Below are 25,084 nucleotides of genomic sequence, written 5' to 3' on the forward strand. Positions count from 1 at the left end.
ACTGCAGAAGTTGGATTCCCATAGAAAGCTGCTTAACTTTGATCCTAACCCATAGCTGTCAACCTTACTGAAATAAATGATCTTCTAAGCACTTGATGTTATACAACAATAATTTTTTATCTCCCTATAAGATGAAGTCAAGTTAGCTTACCACTGCATCTCTTACCATTATTTCAAAAAAATAGTATATCAGTTTGAATTGATAGGAACAATGTATTCTTTCCTAAGGGCAAATATACTGACATACTGTGTACTCCTGATACGTATTGGTTGGAGCTAAAGCATTAGACCACTTGAATGCACACTTGAGATCCAAGTAGACTCAGATGAGGATGTCTATGTATCTGAATTGTTTTTCTCATAGCACAGCTAGTATTCATACTCGTACACTTCCATGAGGCATTTTTATTTATCCCTGAGTTTGTTCTGGCACTCTGACTCTTTTGGTAGTAATAAGGGTAGGTAAGAACAATTCCCCTTTTTCACTAAGTCTGTAACATAGAAAAGCTGAATTGTGACTCCGTGTTTATTCAGTTATAACAGAACTTTCTTCTTCCCATAAAATAGAGTACTAAATTTGGATACTGAACAAACATTAGTCTCCTAATAGTTCCTTACAGTAATGTTGGTCGTGGTCTTAAATGGTTAAAAAAAAAAAGGGGGGGGGGGAGATGGGGGGAGGGAGTCATGACTGGTTTTTATTATAGGGAAAAAAAATAAATGCTGCTTAAGCATGAAGATGCTCCTAGGTTTTACAGTTCTTCAGTAAGCAAGGAAAACCTTTTTACTCCAATAACATATACTCCCTCTCCCAAATTCAGTGGTAGAAGACGATGAAGATGATTTCCCTACAATGCGTTCTGATGGGGATTTTTTACATAACAGTAACAGCAGTAAGGAAAAATGTAAGTGTCTAAACTTGGCTGAATATTTGTGTGAATAGTATGATGATAATCTTGATATAAGACTGATATTTATGCTGTTGTATGAGAAGATATTAAATAAGAAATGTTATTTAAATGTGACAGGAAGCTCTTCATGTTAAAATTATCATTCTTAGCTGCTTTTCATGATAATTTTCATGAATCTCAGAGCTGCTTTTTCATGATCTCATTTCATGAGATTTTCATGATTTTGTACATTTCCAGTACAAAATTCTGTTGAACTGGATGCATTATTAAAGTAGTAAGAACTGAAATTTGTAATAGATAACCACAGTTTGTTTTTCTGGCAAGTGTTGTCAGCTTTAGGAGTATGGTGGAACACAATGCTTTTCCAGTTAGGTATGCCTCAGTATTGTTTTTTCCATGTTCTGTGGCTACATTACTAAGTCAATATTGTGTTACTGATTTTTCTCTAATTTTAGCACTCAAAGTGCTAAAATTTTAGCATTTTTAAACTGTGTTTTCCAATACTATGATTAACAGAATTCTGATTCTTATCTAAAATGATCCGATTATAGTTTTCTTACTCCATCTGTGCAGTGAATGTGAAGAACTCAAATGAGTTCTGCTTCTTGAGAAGATTTTTTTTAAATCTAAAGACTTTCACCAAGGATCTGAAAATGCGGCAAAATAACAATTTTTTGTTTTCTATTTTCTTTCTAATGTGTTATAGTCATCTTGTCTTGCATCTTTCCTTCTTGTATTTAAGTGGTGGTTTCACACAGACTGCTAAGCTCCAGCACAACAGTTCTCATTCTCCCTTCTCAAAAGAACAGGGGGAGAAAATATAATGAAAAAAGGCTCATGGGTCAAGATAAGGAGCAATTTAATTAAAGGTAAAGAAAAACAAGCAAAGGTTTTGCAGAAATGAAAAGAGAAACCAATTATTCTCTACTTCCCATCAGTGTGCAATGTTCAGACATATATTGAGAAGCAGGGCCTGAATATGCACAGCATCTGGTTGGAAAGACAGACAATTTCATAATGAGCCTCCCTCTTCTCTTTCCCCTTACTCAGTTTTTATTGCTGAGCATGACATTATATGATATGGAATGACAGTTTGAGCCTGTTGCCCTAGCAATGTCCACTCTCTACCTCTTGCCCACACCAACCTACTGGCTTTTGTGAGTGGTAGGTTGGAAAGGCAGCCTTAATGATGTGTCTACACTGCTCAGCAGTAGTCAAAACATTGATGCAGTGTCATGTTGTTCTAGCTACAAGTACAGAGCACAGCAGTGCGTGGACTGCTGTGGGGATAGCTAACTCCAACCTAGCCAGACCTAGCACGATGCTCTTTCTAGAGTATTTCCAAAATTGTAACGAGGAATGAGGAGGTAAGGAAATGGAAGGAAGGAGTTTTTTCAACATACTACCAGAATTAATCACATGAGTAGATTTTCCAGTGATAAAATACTTGTACTGCTAATTGCAGTGCTGATGTCAGAGGTAGTGTATAATTTGAAGCTCTGAGTAAATATTTCATGCTTCTTGTCAGCAAAGATAAGCTAGTTTGCAACATCCACCTTCACGCAAGTCAGTTTCACCAGCCCTATATAAAAAGTCTAAATTTCTAAGACCTACTAAGTCATTAGAACAAATTTCAGAAAAAATATATAAAGATATTTTAAAAAAAAACAATAGCAAATATTTAATTTCATTGTATGATTCATTTTGAAAGAGATGTCTTGTCACACTTAATTTTTCTAGGATAATATAGGAGTTTCAGCTTAATTTACCTTTAGAACACTTCTTCATTTCTACATTATTCTGGTATGTCTGTTATATACACACATTTAATATGTGAAATTTCATTAAGGAAGTGTGTACTTCTAGTACATCTGGTCATCTTAGAAAATTTAAATGGCAAGAGTCCATTTTTATCACGTATTTAAAAACAATTTGAAGTGATAATCACATTCCTCTTAGAAAAAGTTCAGTATCAAATATTCAATAATTTCTGTTCTAAGAAATTTTGTATTATGGGTACCTGTATATAAACTCTATAGTTCACTATGGAAAAGAATTCTGCAACCCTTTTGTTTCTCACTTTTCAACCTTTTTCTTTTCTTCTGTAACTCCACTTCTTACGATAGATTACATTCCATTACATTTACTTCCCATCAATTCTGTTAACAGCTTCATTTTTAGTTTTCTTCATTTTTGTTTTTCTGTCCTTGTTTGATTTCTAGGAAATTACATGTATTAAAGATTCTATAAAATTTTAGGATATCCTGAGTTGGAAGGGATCCAACCGAGTCCAACTCCCGGCTCTCCACAGGATCACCCAAAAGTCAGACCAGGTGTCTGAGGGCGTTGTCCAAATGCTTCTGGAACTCTAGCGGGCTCAGTGCCATGACCACTGCCTTGGGGAGCCTGTCCCAGTGCCCGAGCACCCTCTGGGAGCAGACCCTTTCCCTAACCCTCAGCCTGACCCTCCCCTGTCCCAGCTCCATGCCATTCCCTTGGGTCCTGTCGCTGTCCCCAGAGAGCAGAGCTCAGCGCCTGCCCCTCCACTCCCTCTCATGAGGCAGTAACTGATCGCTGCAAGGCTTGCCTAAAAATGAAAGAATTGGAATATGTCCACTATCGGGTGGAATCATAAGACTCCAGTCATGCAACAGGAGAAGTAGGAGCCTCAGGTTAAGAGACACCCATGCTTGTGTAGTGGACAGAGAACTTACTAGGCTAGCTGATAACAAAAAGTTGATCTTAAACATTACCTTTTTCTGAAGCTTAGCATCAGAACAGCTGTTAATTCTTAGGTTTCTCGGGTTTCAGGTTCCATTCTTAAATTCTCTCCAGTCTTGTGAATACCGGAATAATCTGTAGCTGAATACTGGTTGCCTGTCCATACTAATTTTTTTTTTTTCTGCAGTCACAGCTCCAGGAAGGGGGAAGCAGAGGCTCAACCTCCTAAGAGAATAAAGGAGTGTTTCAGCCTCCTGGTGCACTGGTGTCGTGGTTCCGCTCGAGTGGGCAGCCGAGCTCCACCACAGCCGCTCTCTCACTCCCCCTCCTCAAAGAGGAATGGGGAGAAAATATGTGAAAAGGGCTCAAGGGTTGAGATAAGGACGAGAAAATCACGCAATAATTATTGTAACGGGCAAAACAGACTCAGCATAAGAAGATAGGAAGATTTATTGCTCATTACTAACAAGCTAGAGAAGTGAGAAACAAAGGAAAGAAACCAAAAGCACCTTCCCCCCCCCATCCACCTTCTTCCACCTCCTCCCCCTGAGTGGCGCAGGGGAACGGGGCATGGGGGTTATGGTCAGTCTACAGCACTTCTTCTCTGCCGCTCCTTCTCGGTCACTCTCGTCCCCTGTGCTGTGGGGTCCCTCCCACGGGATGCAGTCCTTGATGAACTGATCCGGCGTGGGCTTCCCACAGGCAGCAGCTCTTCCAGAACTGCTCCAGATATGGGTCCGTACCACGGGGTCCATCCCTCAGGAGAAAACTGCTCCAACCTGGCTCCCCTACGGGCAGCAGCTCCTGCCAGATCACCTGCTCCCCTCCACGGGCTACAGGTCCGGCCCGGAATCTGCTCCGGCAGGGGTCTTCCACAGGTGGCAGCCTCCGTCAGTGCAGGGCCACCTGCTCCACCGTGGTCTCCTCCACGGGCTGCAGCATGAAACCCTGCTCCACCGTGGTACTCCATGGGCTGCAGGGGGACATCCTGCTTCACCATGGTCCTCACCACAGGCCGCAGGGGACTTCTGCTCCGGTGCCTGAAGCACCTCTCCCCCTCCTTCTACACTGACCTTGGCACCTGCAAGGCTGTTCCTCACTCCCTTCACTCTCTCAGCTGCTGTGTGGCGCAGCGTTTTTTTCCCTGTCTTAAATATGCTCTCACAGAGGCGCAAAACAACATCGCTTATTGGCTCGACTCTGGAAAACAATGGGGCCCTTCCCAAACATGGGGCAGCTTCTAGATCTTTCTCACAGAAACCACCCCTATGGCCCCCTGCTACCAAAACCTTGCCACGTAAACCCACTACAACTGGTCTAGTGGTCAAACTGCTAGATTTAAGACTAGTTTAAGGAATCATATTTACATTGTCTTTTGCACTTTCCCTTCTGCACCTTTCCTGGATTGAAGGAGAATGTTAGCATGACTAGTTAGATTTTACACTGCTGTGAAGACGTGATGTTTTGGACAGGGAGGTTTTTTCTTCTGTTTTTTCCAGAATCTTTTGGTGAAGAGTTAGAGCTCTGTATATGAATTTATCGCTCACTTTTCCATTAGAAAATCTGGTAACTGAACCAATGATAATTTGTATAAAGCATCCATTCAGTGTATTTACCTATTGTGATCTTATATTCTAAGAATGTTGTATCTTGATCAGGAAGAGTTCCCATCCATCTTTCGAGGAAAATGAGTGGATCTGGGCTTATATTATGTAAGAATAAGAAGAGTGGGTAAAACCTACTTCAGGAATCTCTTTGAAGACAGAAGTTGGACGTGATCGAGAGGCTGAAGAAGAGAAATTTGGTAGAAAGCACAGTAGGATTTGTGGTGGATGTCTGTGGTCCTGCTGGAGGAATAATATTCACAGTCATCAATGAAATACTGAGGTTGTGCTTAAGGTGGAAAATAATCATACTGATCCTACTGCTATCAACAGAGGATCAACAACAGAAGATAATTAAATGGGTGGGTGCATGACCCATTCATTTATTCTTTTTCATTTGGAGTTAGGATAGTGATATAAGATGTAGAAGTGGTATAACATGGAAAAGATGAAGGAACTTTGTTTTTCCATTTACTGTCTTATTAGAAGTCTCCTGTTTCCCTGGGAAACATTTGATTGAACAGATAATGCTTGGGACTTCTGGGTAAGGGTTACAAACAGCATCTTAGGAACAAGATGGAAAAAAGATGTATCCTAACAGACTAGAGGTGTAGAAAAGAAAGGCTAAAGAGCTATTGAAGACTAAAGCATGGTATAAAACACCGATTACAGTGGAAGGAAAGAAAAACCAATTGAGAAGGAAAAGAGAACTACTTAAAAGACTGGATAATTTCGAAGTGTTGAAATTCAATTTAAATTAGGAGAAAAATCATCAGGATATTCTGTGATTGTACATTTTTTTTAATCATAGCTTTTTTCAATTGACTGGATGTAGTTTCATCACCAAGCTAGAAGAGCAGTTGCAATAAAAACACTTCTACTATTAACTTTTAACTTGAACTTGAAGATTTCAGCTTGAAACACTATATCTTTCAGTTGACACAAAAATAAAAGTGTAAAAAAAAAAAAAAAAAAAAAAAGGAATAAGAAAGATGTTTAGCTTCTCCAAATAGATCATCTCCTGACAAATATTTCTAATTTGCTGAAGCTTAATTTGCTGAAACAGGGCTTGAGGTCATCTTCAGACGTGTTCTGGGAAGAAAAACCACTCTTGAGGAGTGAATCAAAGTACTCCCATGCACAGTAAGGGACCTCTTGAGTGATCCTCTCAGAAAAATAGGCTTTGCACCTTTCTGCAACAAGTTCACTTTTGTTCAGGGTTATAATGGCTGAAGGGACTCTGAGTGAAATTGCAAGCAGTGAGTATATATTGCTGCTACTTTGAAACTATTCACTGAATAAAGTCTTAAAATATATGGCAGCCAAAGCTATACAGAGTATTAATGAATTTTAGCTGAGACTTAAAGATGATCAGGAAAGAAAGCTGGCTTTGTTCCAGGAAATAAGGCTGTGCATTCCCCTTAAAATCTAACACAGATCTGTGAAATGATTTTATACTTGTTGCAGCTGGTGGTGGTTTCTTCAGCATGTCTAGCATGTTGTGTACTTCAGGAAAAAAAAAATCACATCTATAAGCAGAATAGCTCTGCTGGTAAGCCTGCATGTGAAATGATCTACACCAGCAGGACAAATGAGTGGTATAACACTTCCCTAAGAAAAATGCAGTCTATGGGTGAAGCTGTCGTTGTCTGGTTTTCGTTATTCTCAGAGAATCCGCTGCATTGCCTCCTTGCCAGCTTATACCACTTTCAGGCTCAGCCTCCTCCGTGTTGCCTCTGCAGCTGTTGGGGGGAGGGAGAGTTCCTTTGCTCATTATTGTTTCTGAAACAGATTTTTCTTTCTTTACTTTCCTTTTTTTTTTTTTTTTCCAGCCCCCATCTTTATCTTTTAGGGAGTATTCTTGATTAATATGCAGAAAAAAAAATAAGCTGTGTTCTACCATAGCATATATGCTTATTGAGGCATTTGAAGGAATATATAGTCTGTAATCATTTATTTGAAGGAAAAAAGAAGTTTGAATCCTAGTGAAAGGAGGGCGTATAAAACCTCTGGAGACTTAAGCCATTGCTTAAGACCATGTGATGTTTGCTTTCTTTTCCCTAAGTGTAGACACTGTGCTCTACCATTAGAGAACAGCAATTGCATTTCTTTTCCCTACAAGATCTGAACTGCTTGAAAGCTCTACTTCACCCATACAGACAGATATTGGATAAACTTACACAAATATTTATTTCAGCTTTTTAAGCCATAACAGTGTCACACTGTCAGACTAAGAAAAAAAAAAAGCAATATCCAACTGGGTGATGTCACTAGGTTTTTGTTTTTTATCTTTTCCTATGGCATAGCAGGAGTTACTTTAACTTGCTAGGCTCAGTCAGCTTCAACATGGGTGTTAGTTCTGCTCTCTAATATTTTATGACATTAATATGTAGTGTTTGATTTGTTATTCTGTCAACCTACATGTAAGTTTGACATATAATAGGTACTTTTTTTGTCACACATTTTAAGTGACTTGTTTAAATAGCCTTAGCAACAGATGGCTTGGTTGACAGCACAAAGTAGTTGTTGGAATTGCAAAACCCCACAGTACTTGGATAATTCAACAGATTTGATACTTTTATACATAACATACCTTTTTACTTGGAGGTTTTTAAATCTATAATTACCTGCTTAAAGCAACCTTGAATATTACATTCGGGGTTTGATTGCATTTTTAAATTGTTCCTTTCTTAGTACTGTATTAGATATGTTTTAAGGTTGCTCTGTCTTAATTAGGCCCCACTTCAAGCTGTCAAACTGCTATTGTTACGAAGTATTACCACTCCCTCCACCCACATGGTTTGCAGAGAGCAGAGTAATACAGCATTACAAGCAGACTTGAAATACAGTATAGCAAGATGAAGCTGAAGGGATGCGTTCCTCCTTTTGAATCTCTTTCGTTATCCTGTGGATAGTTGCAAATTATTGGCATTTATAATCTTTGTTTCTAAATCAATTTTATAGCCACTATATTTGCTTCAAGCAATTGTAATATAAACAATGCATTTAAAATGCTCATTTGAATTAAAGGCAGCTATCAGTGAATGGTTCATGTTTGTTTTTAGTATTTCCACATGTGACCCCCAAAGGAATTAACGGCATAGACTTTAAAGGAGAAGCTATAACTTTCAAAGCAACTACTGCTGGAATCCTGGCTACACTATCTCATTGTATTGAACTAATGGTAAAACGTGAAGAAAGCTGGCAAAAAAGGCTAGATAAGGTAAGACTGGTTTTGTTTTATTTTTGTGGAAAAAATGTTTGTTTAGCTTGAAATTTTGAATGAGCTGTCTTTAACCTTCATATTCCTGGTATTGCTTGTATTTTTATGTATTTAATTTTAGGTGTCGTCTTTATCTATTACTCCTATAAAATGTTAAAATCTTATCCTGAATGTTGGTAATACAGTAATATTCATCATATTTCTTTTTGCAATCCTTGTTCAGCTAGTATTCCTATATTTTCATATCTCTAGAGAATCTGATACACTTATTCCATAGTAATAAGTGTATTGCTTGCAGCCTTCTAATAGAGATCTAAATAAATATTCATGCTTCCAAAAAGATGTGAGAATCTAAACTGTTTTAATTGTAAGAGATGGTGACAAAAATGAGGTGAACAACCAGTTTTAACTTTAAATATCTCTTTAAAGGTCTCATCAATTATTTCACTTAAGGGATTAGTATAAAACATGTCTCTAATTGGTTAAATGGTTAATTTTTTAGGTGTGTGATGGCAGTGATAGTTCATACTAAGCGTGCTCAACCACTACAGCAACTAAAAAGGAGCGGCGTCTTCTTTCTTCATATGAGATGTGTTGGAAACATGGCTGGGATGTACTTCAGGCTTTGATTTCTGTAATCCTGCCATCTCTGACAGGGGTTCTGTGCAGCCCTTTAGCCGTTGTCTCTGCTTTTTTAATTTAGCATGTTTCCATATGGCACACCACACTTAAGTCTTGCTCCGTATGTGTTAGTGATACATGATTCAAAGAATGAAGGCATTCAGACAAAACACATCTATGCTTGAATCTTTGCCCCCGTCTTCCAGCTCTTTGTATATCAAATGCCTGGTCCTATCTATCTGTATTCACACTTCCAGCAATGCTTACTTTGTTACCAATTCATCAAGGTAGCTGGAGGAATTACAGCAGATCCAAGACTTGAAGGTTGTTTGTGGTGTCACAGGGTAGCTCAGGTTGGAAGAGATCTCAAGAAGTCTCTAGTGCAATCTCCTGCTCAAAGAGTTTCAAATCAGACAGGGATGGTCAGGGCATTATTAAGTCTGGTTTCAAGACAAGAGACTGCACAGCCTTTCTGAGCAGCCTGCTCTGTTCATCTGTCATTATGGTGAAGCTTATCCATGTTATAGTGAAAGTCTTCCTGTATATCCAGTGAGAGCAACTCTTATTTCTGCTTATCTCTTTCACCCTTGTACCATAGGCTGATGTAAAAAGTCTGTCTCTGTCTGCTTGATGATTACCTTGGTGGTAAGGAAGACTGTTTTTAGGTGCCCCCACAAAAACCTGCTCTTCTCTGGGCTGAGCACGGTTCTCTTGTTGATCAGACTTTGCTTATAGCATGGATTAAATGATTTTTTCTGGTCATAGAGTAGTATTCTAATACAGAATTTGAATTGGTTTAGGTCAGTTATTTGTCACTAGACTAATATTAAACCACATTTTTAGCTGCAAATGGTTAAAAAAATTAATTTCAGTTTAGGTCTCATCTGACAGTAACATCATTCTTCAACAAAATACTTCACACATCATGAATAAATACATTAAAACGTTTTATTTGGACATGTTTCTCCAGAAATTAAATAGCAAAGACTTCTCAAAATTTGGTGTTTTAAAGATTTTCTTTGATAAGCTTACAAGTTTTTTTAGTCATATTTGTCACTGATTTTTTTTGCTGTTTGCAGCATGCATCTGAAATTCCGTAATTTTAATATAAAATTGCCTTTCATTTGGATTCCTTTAACTGCTAGCCTTTTAGAAGAGATCTTGATTGGATTCATTAATACAGAAATGTGGGTTAGCATTGGCTAACAGCCAAATGCCCACCCATCTGCTCACTTACCACCCCGCCCAGCAGAACAAGAGGAGAAAATTGGATGGAAAAGCTCATAGGTCAAAAGACAGATGAGGACATTGCTTACCAGTTGCTGTCATAGGCAGAATAGTCTTAACATAAGAAAATAATTTTATTGCCAATTAAAATGGATCCAGTTAGTGGGAAACAAAAAGAAAACCCCCCTGAAACAGCTTTCCTCCCCCATTTCCAAATTCAACATTACTCTTTCACTGCAGCCCCCTCTACCTTCTGCTTGCTCTCCCTGGGTAGGATGGAGGTTGTGGGAAATCTGGTCTAGGGTAGGTCCTCCACAGGCCACTGTTCCTGTCAGGAATGATCTGCTCCTGCATGGGCTTTCAATGGGCCACAGTTTCTTAAGGAAATGCCTCCCTGCTCCAACGTGGAGATCTTCCGTGCAATGTGGATACCTGCTGTGTAGAGAAACACCTCCTACTCTGGCCCTGACATTCCCTTTGCTGTTTATTGCTCATTGTTCCCTCTTCTTCTGTGTTGTGCTTTTGCTGTTTCATAGACATGCCACACATGGCTGATAGGCTTAACTGTAGTGGGTCTGTTTTGGAGCTGGCTGAAACCGATGATGTCTGTCCCACCTCCCACAGAGGGACTCCTGCAACTCCCTGAATAGCAGTGACTTGACATCTATGCCATTCACAAGAATTTAAATACAGCAGTTACAACTCTATTAACATTGTCTATTCCACTTCTGTTGTGGGACTGCTTTTAGCTTTTCGTCATGTTGCTTTAGGGGCTCAACATAGGGCTGTAAAAGGCTTTTGTATAACTTTGGATCTGAGCAAAAAGCATTGGTGGTGTCATCTGATAAATAGATGTAGGCAGAGAAGGGTGTTGATCTTTGTCCTGTTGGTTTTCTTGGGAGATGCCTACACTATTCTGAGAAGGAAGTAAATATTGTGAGATAATAAAGTTCAATCTACATTCTCAGAGAGATTTAGAAAGGTAAATTATCTAAAGTTGGGCAGCAGCTTTGTGTTTGTTCAAGCTGGGAAGGTTTTACAGCTGTTCTAAGCCTGTTCAGAAGAGCAGCTGCAAGAGTTGAAAGGGATAGTGAAGTTTGTCCTTTGTGTGTCAACTCTGTAGGCTCTGCTTGGTATAGATCTGTTGCATGAAGAACAGGATCTGTGTCAGTAGCTAAAAGCTACTAATACTATTTTTTTATGAGAAGTGTAGTGCTGTTGTAATCCAGCATTCTTCTTCCCTCTCTAACCTCACTCCACTAGTTTCCAGACTGCATTTCACTTGACAGAAAGAAGGCAAACATGATTAGTGAGAGCTCTCCTACGTCACAAAATACAGCCTCCATGTTGTAGAATGCTATCTTTGCCTAAAGATGCATGGCAAGTATATGTCCACTGTACTTGAGGCCAACATATTTAAAAATTATAACTGAAAATATTTCCAAATGTTTAATCCCTAGTATTGGATCCATTGTTTTAGTCACAACAATATCCTTGTGATTATGCTTTTCTTGTTTTGACTACAGGAAACGTTTTTCTGTTCTTGTTTCCCTTGGTCTTACTAATTGATGTTAATGTGCAAGCTATCTTCTGAACACTACATTTTAGCAAAAAACAAAACAAAAACAAAACAAACAAACAAAACAAAACAAAACAAAAAAAACACATTTAGGTTGTGTTTTTTTTTTACATTTGATAATTGTAACTTAATTCCATTTTCGAGAATTTTAATAACAGCAGTAATTTTTCTGCTGTGCAATCAAAGAATTTCACAAATTTGTTTTATTTAATCTTGTTATCAGGAGAAGCTGGAGTGAAGGACAGTCTTTGACACTTTTGAGTTATCATTAATTCACAGATCCAATTCAAAGATTGAAGCCTGAAAAATATGGAATTTTGGCTTTCTAGGGGCTTGGGGGGGGGGGAGGGGCAAGTTGGGTATTTTAGTATTTTGTTTATTTCTCATTTCAAGAGTTCTGGTGAGACATGTATGCTTTCTGTCAATGACTTACGTGAGTCATGCTTTTTGTATCTTCAGGATTCTACAGGTACTTTCAAAATAGGTAAACTTACAAAGTTTTGTAAAATGTTGTTAGCAGTTGTTGCTGTTGTTGAAAGTTTCTAGAAGGGAAAAGCCTACAATTATAGACGAAGGTAATACTGTTTTCATCCAAGTGCTGCTTTTTTCCTTGAAGTTTTCCCATGGAAAACTCTACTATGTTTACAACACATCGAAAAATGCTGCTTTACTTTTCAAGCGTCTCTTTAGAAACAGGAAAATATGTCATTCATAGAGAATGTAACTAACAAATTCCCAGTTGGCAAACTCAGCCTGTCAGTCTTGATTAAGTTTTCTGCTGAGTCTTTAAAGTTCCAGTTGGGTTGCTGAATACTTGCACTCATTTCTGCAACTAGCATTATGTGGTGTCCAGCTGTCACCTAGACTGTTAACACTTTCTTCTATGTGAAAGTGATTTTGAAAGGGGACAGAGTAGCATCTTGTGTAAGAAAGTTGAATTCTGCAAGAATTTCAAAAGTGTTCATAGCTTTTTTCACTAGGAATATCTGTCAGTATCCAGAACTTGCAGAGGAAATACCAGGCTGATTCCAGCATTACTACTACTTAGTTCAAAATATACAGTGACATAGACATCACTAGTGTCTTTAGTATAGTCATACACCTATTATGAGAGAATGATGTTGAGCTGTTAGTCTCTGCATGGAGTTAATTCAATTACTTACAAGGATCCTGTGCCAGCTAATTACAGATACAAGCTTACATGCTGTGACTCATTAGTATCTCGCAACACTCATCAAGTTAGCTTTTTACCAGTTTTACTCTTCACCTTTTGTTGTCACTGCCCAAGCAGTGCTGAGGAGGTTATATAAACCATAAGTCAGGTACTAGCTCTGGCCCTCAAAGAGCTATGATGAAAAGTATCCTCAGGGTAGCCAACTTCCCAAGCTTTATATTATATATGGATATTTGTGGACACACACAATGCATACATGCGAATAAAATGAGGAAATAGCTTTGCAACCATTACTTGAAAATTTAATTGGAAAAAAGCTGCACTTATCATTCTAAGGATTGGGATATGTACTGTTGTCAGCCAGTTCATTCATGCTGCATCAAATGATCATGTAATTTTGCAGGAGACAGAGAAAAGGAGAAGAGCAGAAGAAGCATACAAAAATGCTATGACAGAACTGAAGAAAAAGTCCCACTTTGGAGGACCTGACTATGAGGTACAAATTCCACTTAAGATTTCTAAAAATGCCAGAGGTTTTGAATATTGGCTTGCTTCTCGGAAGAGTGTATATGTAAATCAAGCTGTTTGGCTTGCGTAAGAGTGTTCATGCCATTTCAGTTTTTCCAACTTGCAATCTGAAAACCAGATTAATCTCAATAATTAATTTTGTAGAATGCAAGTTGGTTTTCACCTCAGATTTCTTTATTCTGCTTTTGTCTAGTGCAATTTGTTTACCAGTATTTCTGGTCATTTTGATTATTTTTCATACATTTGATTCTTTTCCTATGCAGTAGTTTTGTACTTGTCCTTTGTAATGGGTCAGCTCTGTAGGTCTGTAATGTGCATATGAAAACCCTAACTTCAGAGGCAATCCTAGAATCTGAAGTTCAAATTCAATTGGCTTTTAACTTGTCACTGTAAGTTTAAATCTGATCATAAGTTCAGTGATTTTAGGCTCTATTTCAGCTGTTAAATTGCATATTTCAACAGCTCCTTCCTCAGGTATTTAGTCAAATTCTACAATGTTTAAAACACCTTCTAAAGAATAATATAAGCTATTGCACCTATAATGCAGTTTGCATAATTTTTAAGAAATCGAACCCTTTGTGATCATTACTCAAACGCTTGTTTCTATGCAAAAATCATAGCCTGAGTAATAGTAGCAATATGTTGAGGTATTTAAAAGGTATTTGAATGTAAGGTTTCTGCTGACTAAAAGAAAAAGATGGAGGAAGTAGGGCTTCATCTACCTGGCCACTACCACTGCTGCTTCTCTCAGATATCCGTATTGTGGTGTTTTGAAATTTGCTGGACGGTTTGGTTTACAATGCAATGATAGCAGTAAACTTAGCTTTCTTAAATTACCACTTCTTTTATTAAACCTGAGTTTTTAATATATGACTCAACTCTACCTGCTGCTTTGTTAAACTGTTGTTTCCAGGAATTATCAAGAAAATCATTCCTAGTATTGTATCTTGTTTTTTTTATGAGTGCGCATCTGAAATATACTCAAGGCATTGGAATATTCGGAAGTAAAATAACTGCACAATTACATTAATATGCTCATTTTTCTGACACACACCATAAACATTAAGAGATATATGTTAATTAAAACCTATGTGTGATGTCCAAGTGTATTGACACTTGCTCAGTTTCCTGTCTTTTCCTTGTTTATATAACTACCTCTTAAATTATATTTAAAGGGAATAACTTCCTTTTAACAAGCACATTTTTCAGATGAATTGAAATCTAAAAATATTGGTGAAAATACTGAAGTCTATGGAAGAATTTAATTCTGTCAGTTTTATGCAAAATATATATATATATATTTCTAATATTGAACTTAAATGGAACTCTCATATCTCCAAAGTTCTAAACTAGCTTTGTTTCTTATGCCCTAGGAGGGTCCTAATAGTCTGATTAATGAAGAAGAGTTTTTTGATGCTGTTGAAGCTGCTCTCGATAGACAGGATAAAATGGAAGAACAGGTATTGATGCTTGAAAAATGTTTTAATGATGGGCACTTCATGGAAGACTTCTGTGACATAAACTCAGTCCTAGGGTACATCTCCTGAAACATTAGATTTTTATATCGATTCTTTTAAGTGGAATTCAGTTCTTAGTATTTATACCATGCAGCTAGTGTTGTTTAACACTAATTTTTAGGAAATGAATTTGCAGCTCACATAGAAAAGGACAGTGTAAATATTAACCTAACTGAATGCCTGTGGTTTTTGAGTTCTTATTGCTTCTGTACAAAATTTGCCTGTGTATGTAACTGATGCCTGTTCAAATGAGAATACCAAACACTGTAGCTGTTTCTCAAAAACAAATGTCTGCTCTAAAGTTCTTTTGGCAGTAGAAGTGGCAAGGATCAAAAAGGGTTAAGGTGCATGGCATGAAGTATACAGAGTATAAGAATATGTAGTAGGATATAAAATGAGAGCATAACAAAGGATTGTGTCCTTTGTCTTACAAGTGTCTAGGCTTACAAAAGTAATGAACGCAGTGACTAGGTTAAGAAGTATTAGACTTCTCAGTGAACACCTAGTACCCCAAAGAGTTTACCTGTGTTGCTGTCTCTTAGCCAAGAGTATAAGTTTTGAGTGATTGTTACTACCACATTGATGCAGCATCCTTAATGCTGCCAATCAATTCTTTTAATCGAGGAACACACCTGGGAGTATAGATGAAATAAATGAACAAATACTTTGTTCACCTAAAAGAGAATCAGGATGCCAACTTAATGCCTGACAGGGATACCATTAGTTCGTGTTTTAATGTGGTAGCCAATATATAGACTGCGGATGACTCACTCTGTTTAGTAGTCCACCCAGTAGCAACTGACTACCAATAATTAAACCTATTTTGTTGCAGTCTCAAAGTGAAAAGGTCAGATTACACTGGCCAACATCCTTACCTTCTGGGGATGCTTATTCTGCTGTGGGGACTCATCGATTTGTCCAAAAGGTAAAATATTTCCAATGATTTTCTCAAAACAATGGGCTGACTTTTGATGTTTCTATATAATTTGTATTGGTAGGTGAGATTGATTTTTGCAGGTGTTTCTAGTAACTTTTAATGGTTTACTCATTTTCAATTGAAGCAGCTGGAATTGTAGAAGGACTGTTTTCTCTCTTGGCTCAACAAATACTAACTTGAGTGTTTATTTAGAATACTCTTGACTAGTATCAAGATTGCCAGAGATATTAAAGAAAAAAAAATTTGCTAACCTCAGTTTTTAAGATTCCTTCACCAAAATTTATGGAATTGATTAAAGTTTTTAAAAAGAAGTTTCTTGTATCTTGATCTATTGACTTTTTTTAGTGTTACTGGAAACACTATGCTCCTCAGTGCCTCGCTGGGAGTATAATACATAATAGGTGCATGAAATCAGCATTTGCTGCTGTGCTTGCTGCTTATGGTGCTTTTGTTTTCCTTTTCTTCATTATCTTGTGCTTGCAAGTTGGTACTGAATGCTCTGTTGTGCCTTTGTTCTGATTACTTGGTTTTTTCTTTGTCTGTCTCTGGTAGCCCTATAGTCGCTCTTCCTCCATGTCTTCCATTGATCTAGTCAGTGCCTCTGATGATGTTCACAGATTCAGCGCACAGGTACTGTATTAATGTGTAGAGTGGGGGTTGCATATCTTTGCTGTATTTCATCCTCTTCTCTAGAACCTAATTTTTTTTGTTACATAAATCACTGCTTGCTTCAAACTAGTACATTGAGACAAACAAAGGACTTCTCTATTAGTATACTAAATGGTTGTCTTTTTACATTCCACTTGCATGCGTATCACTCCTGCAGAGGCCTAAATCTTGTGGAATTTTTGGATTGATTTCAGTAGCTTTAAATAAAAATGCATACACCTTAAATTCTGCATTTTTGATTATTGTAAAAGTAGGATAACACCTGTTTTGTGTGGGATGGAAATGGTCTTTGAATTGAATATATGTTCTTGTTTTTAAATCAGATTTAATTTTGTCTTTAACATTTGTCACTCTTAATGACATTAAGATACTAACTATTAAGGTTCAGTACTATCATTTTCTCTCTAGTAAAAACATATGAAAGGTTATAAAGTCTATTGTTAAAGATTGTGGATATGATTTTTTTTATTGAATTGTTTAAATATATTCACCGATCCTTTGGAAAGTAAATCTGATTTCTTGTATATGCGAATGTAGTTATATACACCAGTAACACACAATATTATTTTAGGTGCTTGCCATAACAATCATAGTTTAAAGTTGAATTAATTAGTTGATGTCGCATGTTTGCTCTTTAGTCTCAAAATGTTGCTCAACAATGGCACACAGGCCATTAGTTTCCTTCTGCTGTGGTCCATGTCTTACTGTGAGTCAGAATCGGACTTTCTTCTGTGATATGTTTTGTCTTTTTTTTTTTGGATATCATTTACTAACACTGCAAACAAGCTGCTTTTTCAAAGAGAAGGAATGGATTTTCTTTTAATTAACAGAGCCTGGAATCATACCACCTGCAGGCATTACTGCCATCTTTGTGAACAGAACCCTAGCACTTACACTTCCTTATTGGACTGAAAGCCTAACACTTGCCTTGACCTATTGCAGTCAGTTAATTGTTAAATTTTGACTTATTGCAAGGGAAAAAAGTATACAGGTTGTATTATACAGCATTGATAGACTCACCTACTGGTAATCCAAGAGTCAAGTTAGTATGTTAAGTTTGTTTGAAAGGAGGGGGCAAAGCAAGTAATAGAAAGCAAATTTGAGTCCAGAAGTCGGAATTGGTTGTCTATCAGGCTGTGGGTACGTCACCTGCTCAATACAAGGGAAACTCATAATCACTAAAGTATGCAGGCCTTCTTGTTTTTGTCTTTTATGCCAGTGATAGCATTTGTGCTTCTATATGGTAGTCTGAGCTCTGAATATTAGAGCTCTCGTGTAGCTGAAAAATTTACCATATAAAAGCAAACCTGAGGTTGACCATGTCCTTATCACAATAAAACAGATTGAGATTAAAGATCGTGACTGAATGGACTGGAATATGGTGGCAAAGCATTGCTCTTCTCAACTGCTGCATGGATTATATGAAGTAGAAGTTACCACCCAGTGCCTTAGGATGTGGTTTTGAGTTAAATGGCTCACTGCAGAAAGGATGATCTTGTTAGTTTATAAATTCTTTTCCACCATTACCTCAATGTACTTTCCCTAGAACAAATTTCTACCAGACTAACAAATCAGTCTACCTGCTCTGGAGCTGTACTACTGATGAACAGGCAGGTAAAAGACATCTGAAAGCGTGAAGAGAAAAGCAGTATGCTATCTTTTGGTGACAACCTGCCTTGGACCTTTTAAATATAAAATTGGCCTCCATCCCCTGGCAGGGGATTTGGCTTTTGAAAAGGCAAGCTAACATCTTGGTTCTGAATAAATGTGACTTGCTTCTAGACCTCATTCATACCAAGGGAATTTTGGTGTCAGGAGAAGGTCAAGTAGAAACTTGCAGCTTTGTTTTTAAAATTGAGACCTTTCAACATATATTCTGATGGGAGCTGTTTCTTCAGTGTGCTTTCAGAAAGACATTGAGTTGTTACTGCCAGCTGAGTGGGAGGCTGCAGGCTTAAAATTCTGCAGGTGTTTTGCAGATCACTTTGTTTTAAAGGACTATCAGTTTTTAAAATAGATTTATCTGTTGAGGGCCTTTTAAGTGAAGAACTGCCCACTTAATTTTCAGCCTAAGGCTGCATGGCATAGAGGATAGATGTGTTTTTGCAGACCATTTCTGTAGCCTGCCAAGAGATATTATTATCCCAGGGGTAATAATATGACCTCTTCAATGTCAAAAGAAGCTGTGAACATTAACTCTGCCTAATGAAGTACCTAAAATAGGTGCAGGTTAACAGACAACAGCCAAACCATCTATGATCTACCTGCAGGATAGGTAATGCGTATAAGACAGTTGTAGGCACTGCAGTTCCTTGGTCAAGTAGAAGCAATTGCTAGTGAAAAACAGCTCTGCTCAGCAAGTTGTAGCAGTGATACCTCTGTGTCCCTTAATTTAAAGGGCAGCTGTCTGAAAGATGCATGATGAGATTTTCTGTCTGAAAGAAGTGTGACCTAGAGCTAGTGAATTGAATATTTAAATAGTCCATGTTCTCTCATCTGACTTGGATAGTACTGGCATTGTGTCATTGGAGGGAAAAAAAAAAAAGGAATGTTTTCTAAGAAACTTGTTAGTAACTGTCGGGGAAAGGTGACTAGTCTAAAAGCAGAAATACAGATTTTTGCTGTTTTTCTTTTTTTAGTTCATTATAACTCAGAAGAAAAAAAAAAGCTCAAGAACCAGACTGATAAATTGTGTTTCTGTAGATAAGTGTACAGTTAAACTGAAATATAACTTCTAATAGATTTTATTTTGATGTTTTATTTGGAGGACCTTGACCTGATTCAATTACCATTTTTTTCTTCCTGCTCTTAAGTGTATTGCCTAAAAAATACATTTTATAAACAGAATTACAGTTTAATTTAAAAATAAAAATGTATTTCAATTCTGTATCATATCAGAAGAAGACAAAGTTATTTTGCTTTCTACATGTTGTACTACCTGATCAAGTAATGCTTTTCCTTTAAAAAAACAAACAAACAAAAACCAACCAAACAAAAAAAACATTTCTAGTAATTCAGGAAAACAGTGTCAATCATGGTATTACTTGCAGTGTCAAGTTTTAGTAGTCGCCTACTGTTTAGGTGAAAATTTACTAAATAGTTTACAGAATTTGTAAACATTACACAGCAGTGTATACCTTATTTTTGCCTCTATTTTTCTTCGAGTGTGGATGGGATTTGGAAATGGTGGGAGCAGAAAAAAATAAAAATTATAGAATAAGATTACAGATACATAATAAAAACACAAGTAAAAATGCATTTTTGTCCTACCCACCCATTTTAGTGCACATCATATAGAATAAAATAATGACATATTCACATAGCTGTGTTAAAATTATAAAGTATCTGACCTTAAGGAAAGCACATAAATAAGTAACTTTAAATTAGAATTTTATAATAGAGGAGTCTCTGCATCTTAATTTGATGTATGAATGTGAGCACTTACGTCTCTTTTCTAGTTTGCTATTGTACAAAGCTGTCAGTGAAACAGAATAGGCAAGTTTTGCTCATGACATTTCCTTCACTGCTGTTCCAATATGACTTCTAATAAGCACTCATTTTTTTAGAGCTTATTTGTGTACAGGAGTATTGGGTTTACCTGTGTCAACCACAGCAGTCCACCCCTACTTCCCTCCCCCTGCCTTTGTTCAGCCTTTTAGATGTTCTTCATTGGTTATTGGTCTTCAAGTCTTACAGTGTGTTGTAATTCTGTTTAGAGATCCTCGAACAATTTTCTGAATGCCGAATTGAAACAGTCTTAGGGTAGAAGTATAGTGAGTTTTGGCAGTTTAGAGGTCCAAAGAGGGTGGGAAGCCCCCATAAAGAGTGAAGTTATAATTGGAATCAAGGTTTTGGCATTTGTTTCTGAAGTCTAGAAGTATCTGTTCCTGATGTTTAATAGAAAGCTCTGTTGTCCTAGTTCAGCTCCTGCACAGGATTTGAAGTAATGACTTGTGGCTTCTGGTACTATACAGTTGCCTGTTCAAGAAGATGAAAGAAATAATTTTAAAACATATTTTTTTTTTCTTTAAAGGTGGAAGAGATGGTACAAAACCATATAACTTACTCCTTACAAGATGTAGGAGGAGATGCCAATTGGCAGCTAGTGGTTGAAGAAGGAGAAATGAAGGTAAATATTTGCTTTTTCGCTTAATTAATATGACAGATATTTTTAATTCTTTTTGAATACTACTTCTCAGTGATTTATGCTGTTAAAACTTCTGCGGATAGCATTGTTTAAGCTAGGACTGGAGTCCACAAGAGCTGTAACTCTAAGAATAGCTGTGTCTGTATGGATACGTTCATTCCCTCCTACTTAAAACTTGTTATTAAATGACACGTAATTCCAATGTATAAGAATGGTAATGGTAGCAAGCTACTGTCAGCTACTCTACTGTGCTTATGTGGATCCTTGTATGTAGTGGTAACATAGCTTAATCCATTTTGCAGTAGAGATTCTCAGAATAATGGTACTTTAATGCTAAGAACATCTTCAATAGTAGTTACTAGAGAAAACTGTTAAGACAAATTATTCATGTATTAGTGTTCCAGGAAGTTTTCTTAAAAATGAACTGGTGTTCATGTTTTAATTGCTTAGAACTTCAATTTTGATCATTTCTGTTCTGTATGTCACCCTTTGTACTTGGCGATAGGTATACAGAAGAGAGGTGGAAGAGAATGGAATAGTTTTAGATCCCTTGAAGGCAACACATGCAGTTAAAGGGGTAACTGGACATGAAGTTTGCCACTACTTCTGGAATGTCGATGTTCGTAATGACTGGGAAAGTAAGGAATCAGTTCTTAAGTCTTGCATGTTTATCAGCAATCATGGAATTAGAGAATATCCAAAACTAGAAGGGACTAACAAGGATCATAAAGTCCAACTCCTATCTCCACACAGGACTACATAAAAATTAAAAGAGATTTCTGCAAGCATTGTCCAAATGCTTCTTAAAATCCAGCAGCCTTGGTGCTGTGACCTATTCCTTGGGGAGCCTATTCCAGTGCCAGACCACCCTCTCAGTGATGAACCTTTTTCTAATACCCAACCTGACCCTCCCCGGTGCAGCTTCGTACAATTCCCATGGCTTCTGTCGCTGGGGGAGATCAGTGCCTCCCCACGGGCCCCCCATCATGGGTAAGCTGTAGGCTGCCATCAGGTCACACTCCTGTCTCCCCTTCTTGAGGCTGAACAGACGAAGTGACTTCATCCACTTCTTGCATGTCTTCCCCTCTAGACATTTCACCATCTTTGTAGCTTTCCTTTGGATACTCTCTAATAGTTTTATGCCCTTCTTATGTTACGGTACCCAAAACAGCACACAGTGCACCCAAGCAGCACACCGACACAGAGCAGAGTGGGACAATCAATTGCTTTAACAGGCTAGCAATGTGGTGTTTGCACGCTGGGGTACGGCTGGCCCTTTTGTCTGCCAGGGCACACTGCTGGCTCATGTTCAACTTGCCATCAACCAGAACACCCAGATCTCTTTTTGTGGGGCTGTTCTCCAGCCTCTCGTTTCCCAGTCTGTTTGGTGCCCCGGGGTTGCCCCATAGACTTACGTGCAAGCTGAAGTCAGCATATCAGCAAGCATATTGTTTATAACATTAACCTAATATCAGTGCTTGTTTACTGATGGATTTCTTTCCTTGTTGTAGCAACAATTGAAAATTTCCACGTCGTGGAAAATTTAGCTGATAATGCAATCATCATTTACCAGACACATAAGGTAAGACTAACCCTCTACCTGTATATGTACCTTACCAACACAGTTTTGGGCACATGTGCTCTAATCTATTTTAAAATGCTTAACTAAACATACTACTCAAAAAACAGTTCAGAACAAGTTATTTATGAAGCTGCAACTTTGTCAACCTTTTGAACATTGAATGCTTGATATCATAAGTGGTTGTGCATGTTTATGATATAGCATGAAATAAATTAGGTTTGATTTTAATCTCCAGTAATATAACCTCTAGCAAGACAAGGGTCATATAAAGCAAACTGAAGCAATAAATCAACATCAACTTAAAACAAGAGAAATTCATGCCACTGTATCATGTGCTTTATTCAATATTGCAAGCTACCGTTGACCACAATTACTTGGCATATGTATTTGCTTTATAAAGTGGTGTAATTGCTGGTGTAATATTCGTTCTTATGACTTGATTATGATTCTTTTTCTTCCCCAAAGAGTTCTGGTGCAACTTCACTAAAATTTGAATTGCAATCTAGTAATTGTAGCCTAACATGTTCAAAAAAAAAAAATTAAAATGGTAACTAAGAGTACAGGTTTATCTCTAATCTTTCATGATTCAAAGTGTTAATATAGTCAGAAATGAGCAAGTATTTTTCTGAGATAACTTTACTGGAAATGCTGTTACCTTAAAACAACCATAAAAGAAGATTTGATTTTGACTATGTGTACTGGGTCTGGCTGGAATGTTAACTTTCCCGGCAGCAGCCCATTCAGTGCCGTACTCTGTACTTGTAGCTGGAACAGCAGTGTTATCACACCAGTGTTGTGTCTACTGCTGAGCAGCAGTGGTACAGCATTGGGCCTTTCTCTAACCCTCCTAGGGGGTGGGCAAAAAAGTGAGGAGAGAAACATCACTAGGGCAGCTGACCTAAACCAATCAAAGGGATATTCCATACCATGTGGTGTCACACTCAGCAATAAAAGTTGGAAACAGGAAGAAGGGGGGGGGGGGTGGGCTCTCTTTGAGAAGACGTCGGTCCTCCTCTCGAACACCGGCTGCGTGCGTTGAGGCCTTGCTTCAAGGACGTGGTCAATCATCGCTCATTTGTGGGAAGTAGAGAGTAATTTCTTTCCTCTGCACTTCCATATAGCTTTCATTTATTTTGTTTGTTTGTTTTCCTCCCTTTTTCCCCTTTCCCTTTTATTTCCCCTTAGTTAAATTGTTTAGTTCATGGTAGTCTTTATTTAATTATTATAATTATTTCCCTTTAATTAAATTATCCTTATCTCAACCCGTGAGTTGTTCTTTGCTTTACTTCTCCCCCTCCTTATCTAAAGGAGGGGGAGTGAGAGAGCGGTTGTGGGGTTTAGCTGCCCAGCACGGTAAAACCACCACACTATGACAGTTTTGTGAACTGTGTAGTGTTGTGGTAAAAACTAAGCATTTTTAATTCTACCAAGTGTCAGGAAAATGGCTTCCATGTGGCTTCATATTTTATCAGATACTTTTGATTCTGAAATTTTCTGTTAGAGAATGTCAGTTTGCCATATCTGTCCTGCTAAAGTAATTGCACTTAAAATTACTGTTGTTAAAATATTTTTTTTCTTTTCTCTGTCCTTCCATGCTTCTGAAGGCCTAGCTAACTGTAGATACATCTGTTTATATTTAACCAGTGCAGTTAATAGTGTAGTTTGTACCTTACAAGTATTAACTAAAATGTGAGCCTGAGATTGAGAGAACAGGAAAGGAACTGCCTCTTCCTGTTTGCCTATTGCAGCTTGGCTCTTTGCCAAAGGCCTTAAACTTTTCTACTCAAGTGCAGCAGTGTAACCTGATATGTTTCTGTACAACAGCTATGCTTTTTCTGTTTCAGTTTTGAAAATTAAATGAAATTGTTAGCATAGAATTTAACATAAAACCAGACATTTTTGGTTTGGAAGTGACCTTTAAAGATCACCCACCTCCAGCCCCTACCCCCCTACCCTGGGCAGGGACATCTTCCACTAGATCTGACTGCTCAAAGCCCATCCAGCCTGGCCTTGAACACCTCCACAAACTTGTCATCCACGACTTGTCAGGGCAACCTGCTCAAGTGCCTCGCCACCCTCATAGTGAACAATTTCTTCCTTATATCTAACATAAAAGTACTGTCTTTTAGTAGAAAAACTTCATCTCTTGTCCTGTCTCTACACAACCTTGTAAAAAGTTTCTCCACCTTTCTTAAAAGCCCTCTTCAAGTACTGAAAAGCTCTCCAGAGCCACCTCTTCAGGCTGATCACTTCTCAGCCTGTCTTAATATGAGAAGTGCTCCAGCCGTCTTATAACCCTCATGGCCCTCCTCTGGACTCGGTCTAACAGCTCCATGTTGTTCTTAATGCTGGGGGCACCAGATGCACTCAGTGAGTTGGTCTCACAAGAGCAGAGTAGAGGAGGAGAATCACCTCCCTCGACCTGCTGGCCACACTTCTTATGATGCAGCCCAGGGTACAGTTGTCTTTCTGGGATGCAAGTGTGCACTGCTGTCTCATGTCCAATTTTTCATCCACCTGTACCCCCTAGAACTCTTCCACAGGGCTGCTCTCAATCCGTTCTCCACCCAGCCTGTATTAGTGCTTGGGATTGCCCTGACCCAGGTGCAAGGCCTTGCACTTGGCCTTGTTGAACCTCAGGAGC

General features: G+C 38.0%; 1 protein-coding gene across 2 annotated transcripts in view; it reads left to right on the plus strand.

The window, feature by feature from the left end:
- The window catches only part of CERT1 (ceramide transporter 1), a 79,718-nt gene that overhangs the window by 48,750 nt on the left and 5,884 nt on the right, over positions 1 to 25,084 (plus strand). The window contains exons 6-14 of one of the 2 annotated variants that reach the window (XM_084503439.1): positions 822 to 905; positions 8,302 to 8,459; positions 13,464 to 13,556; positions 14,962 to 15,048; positions 15,938 to 16,030; positions 16,595 to 16,672; positions 20,745 to 20,840; positions 21,364 to 21,496; positions 22,370 to 22,440. In XM_084503439.1, coding sequence (XP_084359565.1) covers positions 822 to 905; positions 8,302 to 8,459; positions 13,464 to 13,556; positions 14,962 to 15,048; positions 15,938 to 16,030; positions 16,595 to 16,672; positions 20,745 to 20,840; positions 21,364 to 21,496; positions 22,370 to 22,440 — 893 coding nt within the window. The remainder of the gene's footprint in view (positions 1 to 821; positions 906 to 8,301; positions 8,460 to 13,463; positions 13,557 to 14,961; positions 15,049 to 15,937; positions 16,031 to 16,594; positions 16,673 to 20,744; positions 20,841 to 21,363; positions 21,497 to 22,369; positions 22,441 to 25,084) is intronic. The other variant, XM_084503438.1, reaches the window with a different exon arrangement.

Source organism: Aythya ferina, assembly GCF_964211825.1.
Source record: "Aythya ferina genome assembly, chromosome: Z".
In the NCBI taxonomy this organism is placed as follows: Eukaryota; Metazoa; Chordata; class Aves; order Anseriformes; family Anatidae; genus Aythya; species Aythya ferina.